This window comes from Enoplosus armatus, chromosome 15 (genome assembly GCF_043641665.1).
Source record: "Enoplosus armatus isolate fEnoArm2 chromosome 15, fEnoArm2.hap1, whole genome shotgun sequence".
Taxonomy (NCBI): domain Eukaryota; kingdom Metazoa; phylum Chordata; class Actinopteri; order Centrarchiformes; family Enoplosidae; genus Enoplosus; species Enoplosus armatus.
In genome coordinates this window covers 9,264,532-9,282,944 of record NC_092194.1, presented here as the reverse complement: position 1 = coordinate 9,282,944, position 18,413 = coordinate 9,264,532, and the positions used below count along the sequence as shown (strand labels likewise).

Sequence of the window (18,413 nt, the reverse complement as noted above, 5' to 3'; positions counted from 1 at the left end):
GTCTCAGTACTCTTTGGGACCATACATATCCTTTTGATCAGTTAATCACACATTATGACAAAGGACTCAGAACAGTGAGTAGAGTGCCAGAGATAGAGAAGAGGTAACAATTTATTGCCTAATATCCTTGTTTTTCTACAATATTTCATGGCAAACAGTCCAAACATTTGTAGAGTTACAATAATAAATCCATTTGTTTCATTTTTTGGAAGGGACACGGTTCATCGGTTTTGTTCATGTTTCAGTTTTTATTATGTCATTTTCTTTGGGAAGCACAAAATGCGAAGGAAACCAGGATCTGGTGCTGCGTCCATTTTGGCCACATGAGGACGTTTGGATTCAGGTGAGAGTTCAGCTTCAATTCCAATGCAGGACAGATGGACCAGAGGTGCAGCAGCTGGACCAGAGGTGCAGCAGCTGCACCTGCTAGCAGCTCAGAGCTTTCCAGGAGACACTGCTGAAGAAGGGATGACACTTGATGTCACTCACACCTCCACCTCCAGAGCCCAAGCGATAGCCGGCGTCAAACTGAAGCAACTGTGGAGCAGCATAATGGAGAGTGGAGATACTGTAAGATTACTCACTGAGCACACTATTTAAACAGAAGCCTTGCGGGTGTTTCAAGCCTCCCATCTAACCTCAGTGAGCAGAGACGCAGCTGCAGTGCTCAGGTGGTCGGGGATGAGCAGCTGGGTGTGGGAGTGGATTCCTGCTGGATGGAGCTGCCACAGTGGCTGGAGGTACAGTGAGCAGAGTGTGTGAGAAAACATGACCCAATGACAGAGTTGCAGACTTGAACATGCTTGTAGAGCCTTCACTTACCATCCCTGTTAGGAGTTCAAACAGCAAAGCCCCAAGACTCCACCAATCACAAGCCTCTGTAGCCCTGGACACCCCACCAATTTCTGTCAACACACAATGAGCTGAGTTTAGTCGTATTCACCTCTTTATGTTCTCATACAATGTGCAGTACTTATTCAGAGTAAGGTGGACCAACTGAATGTTGCCACTAGGTGGCAGGTTACAACAAGGAATCACTACTGGTTTCAGCTTACAGTAATTCACAGTTTTACCTGGAGCACAGTACATCTGTTCAATGGCTTTGGAGCAAATCTCTGACTGAACCTCACTCCACTGGCCGAAAAATGTCAAACACACCTTTCCTGTGAAGACATGTTTGATCAAGATCAAAAGTATTTTAATTATAAGTAGTTTTCCACATGCAATCTTTTACAGGTATTTGATGAACTTACCGTTGCTGGTGAGCAGAACGTTTCTAGGGTTGAGGTCTCGACACAGGATGCCTTGCTGATGCAGGCTTTCCAGGGCCAGCAGGATCTGAGCCCCCCAGACACGCACCTCTGCCTCGGGAAGCCCCCAGCAGGTCTGCATGGCCTTGTCTGTTGGCCCAGAGGACTTGACAGGGAACCGAGGCAGGTGGCACCAGCCATCCACCTCTATGATCTGGTCTTCCTCCTGCCCCTCCAATCCTTCTGATTTAAGGAAAGCAGCCATATCCTCTCTCCTCCTGTGGGGAGCTCCAGGAGGGGCTCCAGGAGGACCAGAGGAGAGCCAGCTCACAAGTGAACGCTCTTTTGCAGGTGCCACCTTCTCTCTAGGACTCAATTCGCAGGCCTCCTCTACACACTCTCTTGCCTCATTGGAACAAGTTTCGCCTTTGTACTTCACCCCTGAGAGGGCCAGGGGGACCCCTGAAAATGTCCCCTGTTTTCCTGCAGTGCTGTGGCAGAGAGAAGCAGGGGATGGCCAGGAGCCTTCTGAGGGGATCCTTGTGTCTGTGTGGTCAGAAAATACTGCTCTGTCTGTGCTCCTGATGACCACCATCCCATTTCTTTCCTCTGTGGTGGGACTGCTGCTGTCCTGCTTAGAGTCTGTAACCGCATCTGCAGAGTTACCACACAGAACAGGTCCTTGGTGAGAGCCATTGGTATCCCATGATGCCCTGCCACGGATCTGGGTTTGGCAATGGAGAGGAAGATGCAAAATGGCAGGGGACGAACTTAAACCATTATTTTCACTGTTTGGTGATCCTGCTTTTATAAATGAGGTCTGATTTGTATGAGGTGCAGTTTGTCTGAGTGTGCTATGTGAATGACTGTCAGTCACTGCATAGGGGTTTATTTTCTCACAGTTGTGTGCTGGATCTGCAGCTTTCCAAGCCACTTCAAACTCAGAGCTGCACTCTGTCAGGCCCATTCCAGCTTCCTTTTTGTGGAGTTCTGACATGACATCGAGAGCTTGACTGACACGAGTGCAAGAGAGAGGAAGAGCAGGGTGTTCCTGAGTTTCACCGGAGTGCAAACACAAACTAGGAGCTGGTGGATGGATGCGGGCGTCGACCTGTGTCCTCGTCGCGCCCGAATGCAGAGTTAACCGATCGAGCTTGGTATAAAATGATGCAGCGGAGCGTGTGTTCTGCAGGCAACCCGTCTCCTCGATGTAGGAGTGGGTCCCGCAGCTCTCCAGTCGCTGCTGAGTCTCGTCCCATGAAGTGGGGAAGTCCGTATCTGGGCTCTCTGGAATAACTCCTGTGCTCCCTCTGCTGTTGTGCTGGTAGTCTGTGCTGATTGTGGGTGAGGTGTAGCTGGTCTTCAGCTTGATGCTGTGCTGGCCAGAAGTGAAGCATTCTGGGTGTTCCTTGGCCTTCTCGTTCCTCAGCTTGTGCAGCTTGGAGAAGAGCCTCCCACCTAGGATGATAGGGGGGAGAAACACTCGATCAGACATAGGAGCAAAGAATGGGAGCAATGCTGCTTTTCATTGTTGCAAATGCTACAGTGTAACCTTGGTTAAATGCTCATTATGGAAAGAAGGATTTAAAAGGCTCAAAATGAGAGCAGCACCGAGAACAGAGCTGTTGTTGACAGCTCACCTTTGACATGCTCAAGATGCAGGTACACCGCATCCTCGCTGACGTAATATCTTAGCAGCTTGACCATGTATGGCACCCCCTGAGGAATGATGGTTGGCTGGTCCCTGCTCTCCCAGCTCGACTTAACCAGACTCTGCAAGAACACACATACACATGACGACTGATCTTTTTAGAAAGGGAAAAATGCATATAGTAATATGGGATTAAAAGTGTATTAAATCATACACCGTTGGGTTGCCCCTTTAGAGATTAGTGCCTGTCTGTTACCATGTCCCTCTGGTCACTGAAATTTGAAGTGCACTTGCATTGGCTAAAAGGGTGAGAGCTTTCAGGCAGATCAATGGTGGATGATACTCAGGGAGACAAGATGGAGAGAGCTCCCATCGACTGGCCTGCCACAGAATACAAGGCCTGGCTTGCTGCCAGACGGCATCCCCCAAAACATCTCCGCTATCAGCCAATGGACCTTTCTTTAATTTAAATATAATATATTACAGAGCAATGCCCAATATTTTTTTACTCTGGACTGCACCTCAGATTTTTTTCAGTGTAGTACTACACCTATGGAAGAAGACTGAATACTCACCTTTACAACAAATGTCTCCTTGTTGACCATACTTTGGACAATCAGAACCTTTAGAATGAAAAATAACATCTTCAGGCTACCACTAGCAAAGCAGGTACAACAAGGAGAGTGAAAACACAAAGCCAACATTGATACTGACACACGCAGGAAGTGAGTGTGAGGACAAAGAAATATGTCTTACCTTATCAGTCACCCCCACCACCTTGCACATCTCCAGGTCCTCCACAGGCGAACTCAAGTGTCTGATTGGACGGAATCTCAGACTGCTGTAACCCTGGTGACGTTAGCCACAGAGGATATTAGCGACAGCACAATGAAACACATTGAAAGCAAGAAATGCATTTTTTCCGATAAGGATTATTGTAAGACAGAAAGGCACGAAATATTTCATTTAATGTAAGACACAAAACAGGAAGTGCTCTTTTATGTTCTTATCAACTTATCCAATATTAGACTTATAGAATATTAGAACAATTAAACTGCCTGAACCCTACACTGAAATTATATTCACCATACATTTTGAGCAAATGAGTGACACTTTGAAGAAGTCAACAAGATTGACATTTTGTAAATCATAGTAAAGGATGATTGTCTTACCCCCAAATGAGAGCTTCCTTTCCCGAGGTTGTCCTGCAGATGTGTTATGAAGATTTCCTCAGCTCTCTTCAGATACTGGGTTGTCTTCCTCTTCACTGCCTCCCGACGATCCTTGTTTGGGTCCACTGTAAAACAGTTAAGCTCTATCAGACAACAATAAAAAAAAAAAAATATGCCAACACACAGCTAACTATTAATGCTCTGGGGGAAATAAATGTGACCAGCAAGGAAATCTGTGGGTTAAACTTTTTGTTTGTGACTTCCTGTTTTTATTCATATCCACATGTTCCAATCACATGTCTTGTGCGAACACGCCTCTTCAAATTCCCCATTCACAGTATCACATAGCCTTAAATACTTGTGTGAAAGACTTACACTGAACCCCATTGAGCAGCAAGTCCACCCCATTCTTATAGTAGCTGAAGGCTGCCTCATAGTCCTCATTGACCTCGCTGTCCAGTGCCATGCGGATCTGCTTGGCCGCCTCCACCAGGTAATCTCTCTTTGCCATCGCTGCCTTGTTTTGGACCCCTCAAGGACCAGATGGGCCTGAGAACAGCATAAAAAGTTAGAAATGACTGTTCAGCTGGACTAAAATTAGCCATGGCAGATAGTAGAGGTACGAACAAGCTGCTTCATTGAATCAGAAACAGAAACTGAATCCTACTGCTGCTGTTCGGCCATGAAAGTGTATTAAAAGACCATAACTTTTAAGCTTGGGACTCACCTTTGCTTCCTCGTCTTATCAATAGCGGGACACATCTCTGTCTGTTGGCACTGGGCTCAGTGTGTGTCTGCATCTAGTGACTCCAAGACTCAGGTCTTTACGGCAGAGCATGATCATCTGAAACAGATGGAAAAACAAAGTGTTAACCTCCAGACCAGCACAGGAAGTGAGTGCGAGCTTGTGTCTACTATTTCTGATGAATGGAACGAAGCAGAGTTGCAAATGTCCACGATGACGGGGAGATGATTCAGAGCACTGAGGAACATTGTCGAATGTCTCAGGTGAATTACAGTCATTTAATCCTACAGGATGGTGGAAACCTAAAGATTACACTGCAGAAGGTGTCGACACCCAAATATTACTATATCATCCCAGTGATATATGCTACAAAAACTGTGTGTCTATGTATGCTACACAAGACATCAATCCCCACACACGAATCACATGAAATGGATTATTTCCAAGGGGCCAATTTATTTTTTGCTGATAATAATATAATACTAATACTACTACTAATAATAATACTAATATTATGCAATTTATTATTTTTACTAGTCAGGCAGTGAAGGCGAATGCTGACTAGAAAACCTCCCATTGATGTAAAATACGTTTTTTCCCTAAATTCGGCTAAAGACTGAAACACAAAAATCACATGCATACACACCCTATCCTGGTTACAGTCATGGAGGCGACATCCCCGAAGGAGTGTTATGAAACACACAAAGCCATCTTCCAGTCTCCTCCATCACCCTCCATCATCTTCTCAACATGCACTGCCATAGCCAATGAGTTAGCAATTCACCATGGTAAATAAATGAACAAATAGCACAGAAAACACGCACGCAGAGACACACACTGTACCTGACGTGAGGCGAGCATGCCCTGGACCCTCCACCCCAGCAGCATCATCATCATCATCAGCAGCAGCAGCAGCCCGTGTCTTCAGCAGACTGAACACACTCATCTCGGGAGAAGGGGCGGAGGAGAGAGCTCAGGCGAGACTGCCGATTGGCTGAGCATGATGTCACTTTAGGGTACCATGTCACACAAGGCGTTCACTTCCCCCCTCTCATCCTGACAGATGCTGGTTGATTTAAAGAGACAGTACTGTTTTTGTGTGAACTGACTGAAGGCCATTTTCAACCCCGAGTTTTACTTCCAAAACGGATTGTGTTTAGCTTTTAGTGTTGACCATTGACAAATAGTTATATTAAAATGGCTCAATTTATAAAATGATTGTGAATTACAGTGTTTCTTTGACTCCCATTCACTATGAATGGAGGGATCACCCTGCCCAGAATCCATAATCTGCTGCCTCTTGGTGCTCAGTACCAGATGGAGCCAGGCTCCAACCACAGCACAAAGGAGAGTCGCCCCCGAGGGAGGGCCGATTTACAGAGGGGGGGGTGGAAGCTCCAGCATGGAGCAGGGTGGTAAGAGAGGAGGGGGGCCTAAGATGTATCAGATGCTGTAACCTTATCCAAAAAGCAGAAAGGGAGGGATCCGGTTTAGGATTAGGTTTATAATTCCCCATTCTCAAATGTTCATTCAGTCTTATTATACACTTTTACTTAAATTGAAACAAAACAGGACACTCAATTGAATGCTCAATTTAGATTTTATTCCAGAAACAACAGTGTAGTGTCTGTGCACCACACACATACCAGAAAGTCAGTGAAGATCATTTGTATCAATCACAACACAGCAGATCAACAACGAGAGGGGTCATTCTTTATTGAACCTCACATTGTAGGACACATAATAGCCGTCGTTGTACATGTAAAGCCTCTGATCAGTGGGATTGTAGTGCAGGTTGACAAATTTCTCCTGGAATTTCTGAAGGGGAATACTCATGTATTTCTCCTCTCCAGTCTTGGTGTCATATGAGTAATAAATCTCCTCGGTGTTCAGATCTCCTGGCCTGGTGGCATACATAACTCCGCACACCATGAAAGCATTCCCTACTAGAGGCTTGAACGCACCCGTGGTCCATTCATCCTCAATACCAAAGGATTTCTCATCTATCTTTGCAACGACAATTTTACCCTTGGCCTCTTCTGCGGCATACATTACCCACAATCCTTTCTCATCAGCTGAAAAGTCCAGGTACTGGTTTGGTGAATATGTGTAGGTGAATCTTTCGCTTGCCTTTGTGATATGTCTGTGACTATAAACAGAAGAGGTCAGATTTAATTTGGACATTCTGAATGGGTTGGCAGCCTGGTAATATATAGTGTTGCCATGAATGACGTAATTATTGCCAGTGCCTTCGTACCCTTGTGGCAGACCATGGTGTGTGAAGGAGGATCTCTGAATGAGTTTGTCGTAATTGGAGTACAAGTAGAATTCATACACAGAGGGGCTGCTGTATGCACCGTACCAGTACATCGACTCATGGCTTCGAACAGGTTTGGAGTCTTTTCCCCAGCCCCCATACTGGTATCCTGGGTTCAAATGAGCATTCACTTGGATGACCGTGGGCTTGTTGACGCTCATGATTCCTGTGTGATTGCAGTTGCCTGAGATGACAAGGAAAATGTTGAGATTGGCTGGCAATGTGATTTTTAAACTATTATCCACAATCTACTGACTGGTTGCCTTACCAATATCTGGCTTGATGAACTCCTGCTCCTTCTGACACTCCTCCAGCTTCTTCTGCAGCTTAGCGAACTCAATGCGGATCACTTCCAGGTTGCTCTTGTCGAAAGTCTCCAGTTGGTTCACATTGAAGGCCATGTTGCGGATCTGGCACAAAAAGACATATGTTGCGAAATAACCGATAAGATAACAGAAGCAGTGAGGTTGAGTTTTGAACTTTTCTTCTTACCTCAGTGTACAGACTGTCAAACATGGGCGAGGAGGAGTTGAGGGACTCTTTGAGCTGAGACACCAGAGCCTCAAACTCTCTGAGCTCAATCCTGAGCAGCTCAAAGTCCAGTTTGATGTAACTGTCAGCACTGGTCTCCAGCATGGCCACTCTCACAGTCAGGTCCGTCAGTTCTCCCAAGAAGATATCCAGTTTGCCACCATAGTGGATGAGCTGAAAGACACACACTCATCAGTGCAAGAAGCAATTACTGTCATGCAATTGCATTTAACCATTTATCTGAACAACAAAACAAGATTAAGGCAGATGGTATTCTCTATGAATTTGTCCCCCAGGATATTTAGTATAATTTAATACGTAATGACACATTTCTTGGATTTCCAGGACATTTTGTTTGCCAAATATCTTGACACATACAAGGAATTTGCCTCTGGTTGTCAATGCCTCTCAATATACTTAAAGATAGCATTGAGAACACATGTACAGAAAGAAAATACCAACCAAATAAGACAACAAAAATTGCCATAAGCAAACTTTAACACATAGTTATTACTGTATGTACAGGCAGGTACGTTTGAAAGTAGATACACAAATATAGATCCCTTTATATACAAAGGTGATGTGAGCATCTATTTATGGATAGAGTTTGTACTGTATACCGTATATATACTTGGATTTAAATTTGACTTGCAGTGAGATTCAGTGAGACACTATTGATAGTGTCCATAAAAAGAGTGCATAAAAATAGCCATGGTCACTGGCAATTTGTTAGTAACAATTCAGAACATGCTGGTATTTTTGCTTTTTGTTTGTGTAGTCTTAGGAATTAGCAGCAATCTTTATACTGTATATAATTTGATTGTACAACAAGAATGCATGAAATGCCTGTACCACTCTCATACGATATTAGTTTTTACATACTGGTAATATCGTAATTGCTTTAGACTCACTACAGCTAAACTCATATCTGTATCTAGTGACCTTTTTTATAGTCCTTGAATTTATGAATTCTTTGGAGCTCAGGTTCTTCTCTGATGTCTAAAATCACTTACTCTACATGCGCCTTTTTCGGCACTTAAAAGATTCCAAAGAACAGAGAGGATGCCGTTTCATTCTTACTTTATTCATTTGGATCTCCACCTCCAGCCTCAGATCGGTGGTAACTTGCTGCATGTGTTGCACTCGGTCAGCAGGGAAGGTGCCGTCGGGCAGGAACACACTGCAAACACACTCCAGTCCTCCACCAGACGCGGTCACATTCCCTGACTCCCAGTTCTCCATCGGCTGCAAGCAAACTCAGTTATTTTATTTTGATATTACACAGAACACTATTTAATTAGGAATAACAGTCATGTTTAAAACTCACCAGCCAGGCCAGTGCAGGGCTCAGCATGGGAAAGAGTAGCAGCAGAGTCAGAGGCATTGTGTCTCTGCAGGTAGGATGTCTGATGTGATTGCTACTCAGATCTGTGGTGTTTTACGCCTCTTATCAGCCGAGCTAAAGCATGTGACATTATTCCACACTCAACAACCACAATTTTATTTGCATCCTTGAGATCAGTGCAGGTGTGCATATTAAACACACTCTCCTGAGATGACTGCAGTTTTATGATTTGTGTTTATGACTGTGTTTTCTTCCTCCGAGATATTTTAGTTTTTAGTAAGTCATTGACAACGCGTCAGCATGTAAATACTAACCGCTCCCTTTACATTATGACAGTATCTTTATGTGAAGTCAGGCTAGTTCATTCACAGTCTATGCTTATACTTTATCTCTACAGTATGTACACAAAAATAAGAAGAAGGTCTCGCCCACCTTTATGATGCTGGGTGACAAAACTGTGCCCTGAAATGACACGAAGCTCACAAACTCACCGACAGTGACTTTGAGCATGATGCAACAGAGCTGTTTTGCTTTCTGAGTTTGCTAAATGAATATACTTCAACTCAGGAGCAAAATAAAAAAGTACCACCAACTTTCATTAGACATGTGATATTTGATTGTCAATTTCTCTTTTTGGTCAGTTTGTATTTGGATTAGCTGGGGCTTTGGGTCATTGGTTCAATATTATTATTATGATTTAATTACACCCAGTAGAAAAACTATAAATGTGATATTAGTCTAACAAAGCAACTTAATCTTGAATCATCCTGTTCATCTAAACTGGAAAAGCAGACATTCATATGACTATTGTTTCTCTTCTATTCCAGCAGCAGAGAGCAATAGCTGCAGTGGTTTATTGTGGTTGATTCTATATCTTTAACATGTTGTATATCTCTATACCTCTCTTCTTTTGATTCTGTTGTAGTTATAGTGTATCTGTGTTTGATTTAAAATCCTGTTCAACCTAGTATCCAATGACAAGCTTACACATGATTTTTTGACTGTTTATGTCGTTGTCCATTTTTAATCTGATGGAGTCTTGATGGAGTATTTACGTGTGTAATTGTGTAATCTTTCCTATAGCCGGACTAAACCTGAGTAATTTGAAGCTAACAATTGCTATTAGTGAATTTTGTGTTTATTTTTTATTTCCATAGTAACTTAACTGGATCTTGCTTTCACAAATTTATACTTTAATTTAATTGTTTAATTTGATTATCTGGAACAAGATACATTTTATTTATTTCTTTATTGTTTGTGTCAGTCATTTTATAATAGCATTTTATATATGCATACAAAATTCAAGCAATTCACACAAACTGAATGCTTCAGTTTGATTTTATTGAGTAAAATGTCAGTGTTACAGAACATAGCTTCATAGAGAAAATACGGATCAATCGTATCAATCACAACACGGCGGATCACAAAGAAGAGGGATCATTCTTTGTTAAACCTCACATTGTAGGACACGTAGTAGCCGTTGTTGTACATGTAGAGCTTCTGATCGGTGGGATTGTAGTGCAGGTTGGTGTATTTCTCCTGGAACTTCTGGAAGGGGATGTTGAGGTGTTTCTCCTCGTTGGTCTTTGTGTCGAACGCATAGTAGATCTCCTCTGTGTTCAGATCCACTGACCTGGTGACATACATGACTCCACAGGCCATGAAAGCATTGCCAGCCAACTGCTTGAACGCACCGGTGTTCCACTCGTCCTCAACGCCAAATGATTTCTCATCTATTTTAGCAAGGACAATTTTACCTTTGCTCACCTCTGAGGCATACATTACCCACAAGCCATTTTCATCAGCTGCAAAGTCCAGGTTCTGGTTGTCTGAGTAGCTGTATGAGAACCTCTGACTGGCGGCTGGGATCACTCTGTAGTCATATTTGGAACTGGTCAGATTCAGTTTGGTCATACTGAAAGGTGAGTTGTGCTGGTAATATATGGTGTTACCGTGAACAATGTAATTGTTACCGGTACCTTCCCACCCACTTGGTATGTCATGGTGTTTGAATGCAGACCTCAGAATCAGCTTTTCATAGTTAGAGTACAAATAGAAGTCATACACGGAGGGACTGCTGTATGCACCATAGAAGTACATTGATTCATAGCCTCTGACAGGTTTGGAGTCTTTTCCCCAGCCCCCATATTGAAAACCTGCATTCAAATGAGCATTCACTTGGACCACCGTTGGCTTGCTGAGGCCCATGATTCCTGTGTGATTGCAGTTGCCTGGAAAGAAAAGAAAAATGTTGAGATGGGCTGGCACTATCTGATTTTTGAATCTATTATCCACAATCTTCTGACTGGTTGCCTTACCAATATCTGGCTTGATGAACTCCTGCTCCTTCTGACACTCCTCCAGCTTCTTCTGCAGCTTAGCGAACTCAATGCGGATCACTTCCAGGTTGCTCTTGTCATACATCTCCAGTTGGTTCACAATGAGGGTCATGTTGCGGATCTGGGAATAAACGTATAAATCAGAAGAAAATCTAATATTCTAACAATGAAGAAAGCCACATTATTTGCAAGTAGGTTAAAAAAAATGTCTCTTTCACCTCAGTGTACAGACTGTCAAACATGGGCGAGGAGGAGTTGAGGGACTCTTTGAGCTGAGACACCAGAGCCTCAAACTCTCTGAGCTCAATCCTGAGCAGCTCAAAGTCCAGTTTGATGTAACTGTCAGCACTGGTCTCCAGCATGGCCACTCTCACAGTCAGGTCCGTCAGTTCCTTCAAGTAGAGCTCCAACTTACCCACATAGCTTGTCATCTGAGAGAGTGAAAAAAACATGAATCAGCATGATGATGATGTCTCAGTGAAATGTGTGTTTTAATGTATACATGCTGTGGAATCGCTCAGACTTATTAGGTCTTACTGCACCTTTTTCATCTGAATTTCCACTTCCAGGATCAGATCCTTGCTGACTTGTTGCATGTGCTGAACCCGGTCGGCAGGGAAGGCGGTTTCAGGTAGATACACATGACAAACACACTGACCCGACTCGCCCGCTGATGCAGTCGCATTGCCAGACTCCCAATCCTCCACTGGCTGAAAAAACAACAACGGCAAATTAAGATCATTAAAGGTGATTAAAATAAATCCACCTGCATGTTTTAATAGAAAATAAGCATCACTTACAATCCAGGCCAAAGCAGGACTGAGGACTGATAGAAGCAGCAGCAGAATTGGCAGCATCATGTCTCAGTTTACCTCTCTAGTGTCTCCTTGGTGGCCTGGTCAAAGGGTTTTTAAAGGCCACTCTTATCACATCATTATAGGCAGACAGACAGACAGACTTCTCTCTTCCCATAGTTATTAGCTTATGATGACAAACTTTCATTGTTTGCTCACAATAACGTTTGAGGAAGCCACCACATCAGGTTTGATCTGAACATGGGGTGTGGATGAGAAAAATGCCATATGTGGGGAATTCTGGCAGCACCATGTTATGTTTATGGCCTGTTAGCTGAGTGCTACATGTGTCATATGGTAGATCATATCATGTCCACAGGCAGACTCTGTCTCTGGCTGTATAATTTAATTTAATTTAATCCAAATAGATACAAAAAGGTCATATTTGTTTGTATAGTCGTTATTTCAGAAGTCAGTTCTTGTTGAATTGCTTCTTTGTATCGCTTCCTCATCCACATGGTTCATTGCATAATCTTATGCATGTGACTTGGATGGTGCTGAGATACTGTGCCACAGGGGAACAAGGGACTCAAACCCCCTGAAATCACTATGCATGACCAATTTTTACTCTTTCTTTACTGAAAGTCACTAGAACTCAATAGGCCCTTTTCACAGCAGAAAGCAGGAGAAGGTCTAAGTAGTTAATTAGTTAATTACATTTAGGTGTGCTTGTCCCTGGTATGGTGTAAGCTTGCTCTCTTGGAGACACTTAAATGTAACAGAGCCATGATTTTTTAGTTGACAAAAGTTTAAATGTCTGCTGTGCAAAAGGCTTTATTGAACAGCTGTCGGAGAATGCATTTTGAAAGAATGGTGTTTCATCCCTCCAGTAGACTTCCAGAGACATGAAGAATTTATGTCAAGGTGCATTGAAGCTGTTCTGGCAGCTCGTAATAGCCCAACATCTTACTGAGATGCTTTATTTTGCTCTTTCCTTTCTTTTGTCGTACATATGTATGATATGTATGCATTACTGTTGCAGACATAGACGTATACGGAAAATGTACATCCCTGACAACAAGGGAAATAAAGTCTTCCATCTTATTGTGTCATCCTTTACAAAAAGCAAATGAATGCACACAACATCACCGAAATCAGTTGATGCATATTATTGCTGCTGGTTCACTGCAGTTTTGTGAATGATGTTTTATGAATAGTGAGTTGTATATATACAGTATTAGTGGTAAAGTATTGTGTGAGTAGTTTAGGTTTTGTTATTTTCTTCTTCTTCTTCTTCTTTCTTGCATTACATTTATTTAGCTGATGCTTTTATCCAATGCGACTTACAATAAGTGCATTCAACCATGTGGATACAACCCAAAACTGCAAGCGTCATGCAAGTACATCAACTTCATCAAACATGCTGCACTGCTTCAAGTGCTACATTTAGAAACAATATATTGGTAGGATGTTGGTCTTGTATGTTTTATCTGTCAAAAAAGGCCTCTTTCACAGCAGCCATTTTGACTTGTCATGGTAGGAAAAGCACAGGTGTAACTAATAACATTAATGATGATATTCAAGTGCACCAGTAAGCCATGACATTGTGACAGCAAGTCAACAAGGTACAATACCAGGACCCTGAAACTAAAGCAGCTACATGGAATTCAGCCATCATTCATTTTCTTACTTACACCTGTGCTTTTCCCACTGTGGCATGTCAAGATGTCTTCTGTGAAACAAAGTCTATTGCAAAACTGTAGGCACATATATATTATATATATTATGTTGCAACACCAATCTTGCCACCTCTGGGAGTCAACATTATGGCAGCAGACTGGACATGGGTAGTTTGGGGGCATTTAAAGTGTATTACAAAACAGAATCCAGTTCTGCATGTGTACTTTCTTTCTCAATGATTACAAATGCAAATAAGTAGTGGGATGATCCTGCCACCACAGACAATACTGCACTTTGAAAGCATGTAAGGCCATCAGTGAAGGGAGTGAGCTGAATTAATAGAAGTTATACTCTCATTTTCAGTCATAAGAAAACAATGCACTCAATTCATGAGCAAGGACACAACTGACACTTTTGTAATGCTTTTGAGATTATTTATTAGCGATCAAGAAGAAGGAAATATGATGCATTGCATAGAGCAGAGATGATAAAATCATTGCTTCATTCATAAGATGTGATACTTGAGTAAATCACAGATAATCATTTAGATCAGGAGAACTGGTGGTTCCACAGTGGCTTTAGCTGTGTGGTTAAACCACAGATGGTAGTTAACATAGTAGCCATCATTGTACATGTAGAGCTTCTGGTCAGTGGGGTTGTAGTCCAGGTTGGAGTACTTATCCCGGAACCTCTCAAAGGGAACACTGACATAGCTCTCTTGTTTGGTTTTGGTGTTGTACATGTAAAATATTTCTTCCGTTTGGATATCAACAGTTCTGATTGCATACAGAACGCCACACACCATGAAGGCATTGCTCACTCCTGGTTTATAGACACTAGTCTGCCATTCCTCCTCAACCCCAAACGAAGGCTCGTTTATTTTAGCAATGACCATCCGACCGCTGGACTCCTCTGTAGCGTAGGTCACCCACAGGCCGGTTTCATCAGCAGCAAAGTCAAAGTTCTGATTGGGGGAGTTGGTGTAGGAGAATCTGGTGCTCGCCCTGGCAATCACCCTGGACTCATATTTCATGGTGGTGAAGTTCAGTTTGGCCAACCCAAATGGTCTGTTGATCTGATAGTACAGAGTGTTGTCACGGATGATGAAATTGTTCCCTGTGCCAGTCCAGCCGCTTTGTAAGTTGTGATGCTGGAAGTGGTTTCTCAAAATGAGGTTCTTGTAGTTAGTGTAGAACCTAATGTCAACAATGGAGCCGCTAGTGTACCCAGAGTACCAGTACATGGATTCTCTGTCAGGAACAGGCTTTGAATCTTTCCCCCAGCCTCCATATATGTAGCCAGAACTAAGATGGGCATTCAGATGGCTTACAATGGGCTTGCTGACCTTGATGATTCCTGTGTGTGCACAAGACCCTGCAGAGAGAGAGAGGAGAAATTAGTTGAATGAGTCCGAAGAGGGCTTAGACTTAGATGTGGATATCAGTGTGAATGAACTTACCAATGTTGGGGTTGAAAAGCTCCTGGTGGCGTCTCTCACACTCCTCTAGTTGCAGCTGCACCTTGATGTACTCCCGGCGCGTCACCAGAACCACATTCTTGTCGTAGGTCATCTCCAGCCTGTTCAGGGTGGTTACCATGGCTGTGATCTGACAGGAAACACAAGGTTTGCCAATGGATTGGCATTACGTCTGTTGATGCGGTGACTGCCATCACCAGGACTTACCTCTACGCGCAGAGACTCGAAGACAGTGATGGAGCCTCTGATGGAGAGCTGCAGCTCTTTAATCAGAGCCTCCACTTGTTTAATCTCCACCTTTATCTCATCAATGTCGGCATCACTGTAGGCATCAGGGTTCTTCTCCATTTTTTCAATTTCTGCCGTCAGCTTTATTATCTTTTCTGCATACGCTGTCAGCTTGGTCTCATAGTCTTCCAGCTAAAATAAAGTCGGGTAACAGTTTGCACATTTTTCTTTCAAATATGTCATCATCTATTAGACACGCTTCTAATATGTACTTTGCACCTTGCCCATCTCCAGCTCCAGTTTGTGTGAGATCTCCACAGCTGTCTGCTCTACCACCACCAGGTCTTTGATAGGAAAGGTGGAACTGGGCAAGAAGGCATCACAAGTGCACCTGTCCCCACTTCCACCTCCTGTCCCATTCCTCGCACTCCCCTCGCTCCACAGGCCTACACGCTGAGAAAAAAAGGTCATATGAAGATAGAAGAATAAAGATAAATCAGTTGATCTAAGTCATGCCATACGTACCCCCCAGGCCATCGTGGAGCTCAGCAATGCTAAATAATACAGAGTGCCGATCATTCTGGTGCAGTCAGAGTTGTTATGATTGAGACAGCTGGATCCTCGGGGCTTATATAGCCTGTTTCAACATCTTGCAGGTTGCAGCACCTGTCCTAGCTCTCAGCATTGTTAGCAAAGGCACACGCCAAGATATACAGACAGTTTGTTTGAAATGATCCATTAACATTTGGCTTCATCAGAATTCAAAGAAGGACTGATGGGTGGGTCTACCATCTGACAGAGTTCCCAAGTGTTATGACATGTTTTGTTTCCCCAGATGGTCCATTTAATTCAATAGCAAACTGAATGAAATGTTGACTGAGAGACGAATGCTGCAGGAATGGATGCTGAATATACTGAGCACATTTTTTATTTTTAGAGATTAGAAGCAAGATAAATAATTTAAATTTATCTTTATTTAATAATTGTGTCTTACAAAGTAGCCACTGATGTCAGGCAAGTAGAATCAAGACATTTCATAGCATTATACAGAGTCTGACAGTCACTTGACAGTTTGTGAGCCTTTATCCGCACGTTTCGTAGTTTTCTTTTTCTTTACTTTCTTGGTTTTGGCTTTAACCTCTGGCTGCTTGGCATTAAGAGCAGGCCTGGACCTGGTCAGGTGGTTAGCAGTGGGGCTTAGCTTGCTGCGGCCCATCTCTGGATCGGAGTGTATACCCTGGGCAGAGATGGACTTGCTTGGAGCAGAGCGAGGGGAGCCATCCAGCAGGTTTGGCTGGGAGTAGGAGCGCATATCTCAGGAACATGAACGTTAATGATGAAGACATTTTATACACAAAATGACCTGCAGCTATAGTATTTTTATTTTATTTAATTTATTAATTTGTTTATTTTGTCTGATGCTCCAATAATGGTCATGCCCTATCCTTGTGGTAATGTTTATTAGTTTCACCTCTGGTTCTTCAATGACACACTGTGGCATTACATAGAGGAAGTGAGTGTTTTTCATATCTGAAGAAATTGAAGCTCAGCGCAGTTCAAGGCTCGTCAGACGAGAGGTTATGGGTCCTGGTGAGTATCGCTGTTCCTTTGACAATACTGATACATTGATTTCAAAGAGTGTCTGGCAAACCTGGAACTGAAACAACAATAATCTCAAGATTAGTAAACGCATGTGGATAATTAGTGCAGTATTCAACAAGTGTTTAGTTACAATGATACTACTGTATACACCGTGATGACAATAGTGCTACTGTTTCATTTAGTCTTTTGGCTTGAGAACAAGTCTTTCTCAGCTTCTCTGTGGCTCCCGACCTTAATAAAAAAAACCTGTGTAATCTTGCTGCTGCTGTGGCGAGCGCTGGAGCAGCTGTGATTGGCACTGGAGCAGCTGTGGCTGGAGCAGCAGTGGGATGGCCGGCTGGCTTCATCATTTATCACTCTCATTGGGCCTCATATAAGAAACATTTATACAGATTTGATGTTAACTTGTAGAGAGAAATTGTTCACCATCTTAGTTTAGCCCATTAGCGTTCTAACATTAGGCTGATGGGAAGTCATCCGTTTTGCAGGTATTGGGTCATAAACACAAGTATTGGAGAATTTTTTTTTTTTACCTGATGATGGCGCTAGATGAAAAGTTAAGGGTTTACCAAAGATATTACAATTCCTCCTAAGGGGGGCATGGATATCTGTACTAAATAAATGCAATAGTTCTCCAGACATTTCACTAAAAAAACTAACACCGGCTCATTTATATATGTTCATTAATGTGCATTGTCCTCGTAAATAAAGAGAGTAAAATGAAATTCCTCCGAGTTAAAACCAAAAACTGCTAAATCCTGAACCAGCGATGCCACCTAAACCCTGCAATGCTGTTTCACCCCATTTTTGTAGCATCAAATAACTATTCAAAACCAAACGTATCTGAAAAATGAACATTTGAACAAACATCAGCGTGAAAGGAACTACCTAAAATGACAGAAAGCATCTTTGGGAACAATGTATTTGATGTTTACTTAGATTTTTTAGTTTGGCCCATGTCCCATCCACTAACATGGAGGGGGCGAGGTTTATGACCTATACAGCAGCCAACCATCAGGGGGCGATCGAGATGTTTTGGCTTCACTTTTGGGGAGCTGTCATGTCGTCCATCTTTATATACAGTGAAGTCTATGGTGTCAACCTATGCATCCCCTCCGTACCTGAGACTGGTCCTGACCTCCCTGACAGACTCATTAAATGCTATGCTATGATTCCAACAACACCTCCCCCACCCCCTCCACTCTACATCAAGGAGGACGATGTGAGAGATACATTTCGGAGGCTAAAAAAGAGGAAGGCTGCTGGCCCGGATAAGATCAAC

General features: G+C 42.9%; 4 protein-coding genes across 4 annotated transcripts; all 4 read right to left on the bottom strand.

Annotated features, from left to right (window-relative positions):
- Positions 1-267: 267 nt before the first annotated feature.
- On the bottom strand, positions 268-4,584 carry rps6kl1 (ribosomal protein S6 kinase-like 1). The gene is made up of 11 exons (XM_070920703.1): positions 4,449-4,584; positions 4,074-4,198; positions 3,658-3,750; positions 3,477-3,524; positions 2,891-3,023; positions 2,448-2,708; positions 1,254-1,904; positions 1,074-1,163; positions 823-905; positions 639-734; positions 268-537 (listed from the first exon to the last, which is right to left on the bottom strand). The coding sequence occupies exons 1-11, from the start codon at positions 4,582-4,584 to the stop codon at positions 427-429; spliced, it is 1,827 nt and encodes a 608-aa protein (XP_070776804.1). The 3' UTR covers positions 268-426.
- Positions 4,585-6,525: 1,941 nt separating this feature from the next.
- Positions 6,526-9,521, bottom strand: LOC139297891 (olfactomedin-4-like). Its single transcript, XM_070920701.1, has 6 exons — positions 9,503-9,521; positions 8,994-9,094; positions 8,747-8,911; positions 7,628-7,840; positions 7,404-7,545; positions 6,526-7,319 (listed from the first exon to the last, which is right to left on the bottom strand). The coding sequence occupies exons 1-6, from the start codon at positions 9,519-9,521 to the stop codon at positions 6,526-6,528; spliced, it is 1,434 nt and encodes a 477-aa protein (XP_070776802.1).
- Positions 9,522-10,448: 927 nt separating this feature from the next.
- On the bottom strand, positions 10,449-12,210 carry olfm4.2 (olfactomedin 4, tandem duplicate 2). The gene is made up of 5 exons (XM_070920987.1): positions 12,151-12,210; positions 11,893-12,060; positions 11,569-11,781; positions 11,330-11,471; positions 10,449-11,242 (listed from the first exon to the last, which is right to left on the bottom strand). Exons 1-5 carry the CDS (start codon positions 12,208-12,210, stop codon positions 10,449-10,451), a joined length of 1,377 nt encoding a protein of 458 aa, XP_070777088.1.
- A 2,158-nt stretch (positions 12,211-14,368) lies between these two features.
- olfm4.1 (olfactomedin 4, tandem duplicate 1) lies at positions 14,369-16,108 on the bottom strand. The gene is made up of 5 exons (XM_070920980.1): positions 16,055-16,108; positions 15,809-15,982; positions 15,509-15,721; positions 15,284-15,431; positions 14,369-15,198 (listed from the first exon to the last, which is right to left on the bottom strand). Exons 1-5 carry the CDS (start codon positions 16,106-16,108, stop codon positions 14,369-14,371), a joined length of 1,419 nt encoding a protein of 472 aa, XP_070777081.1.
- Between the last annotated feature and the right edge of the window lie 2,305 nt (positions 16,109-18,413).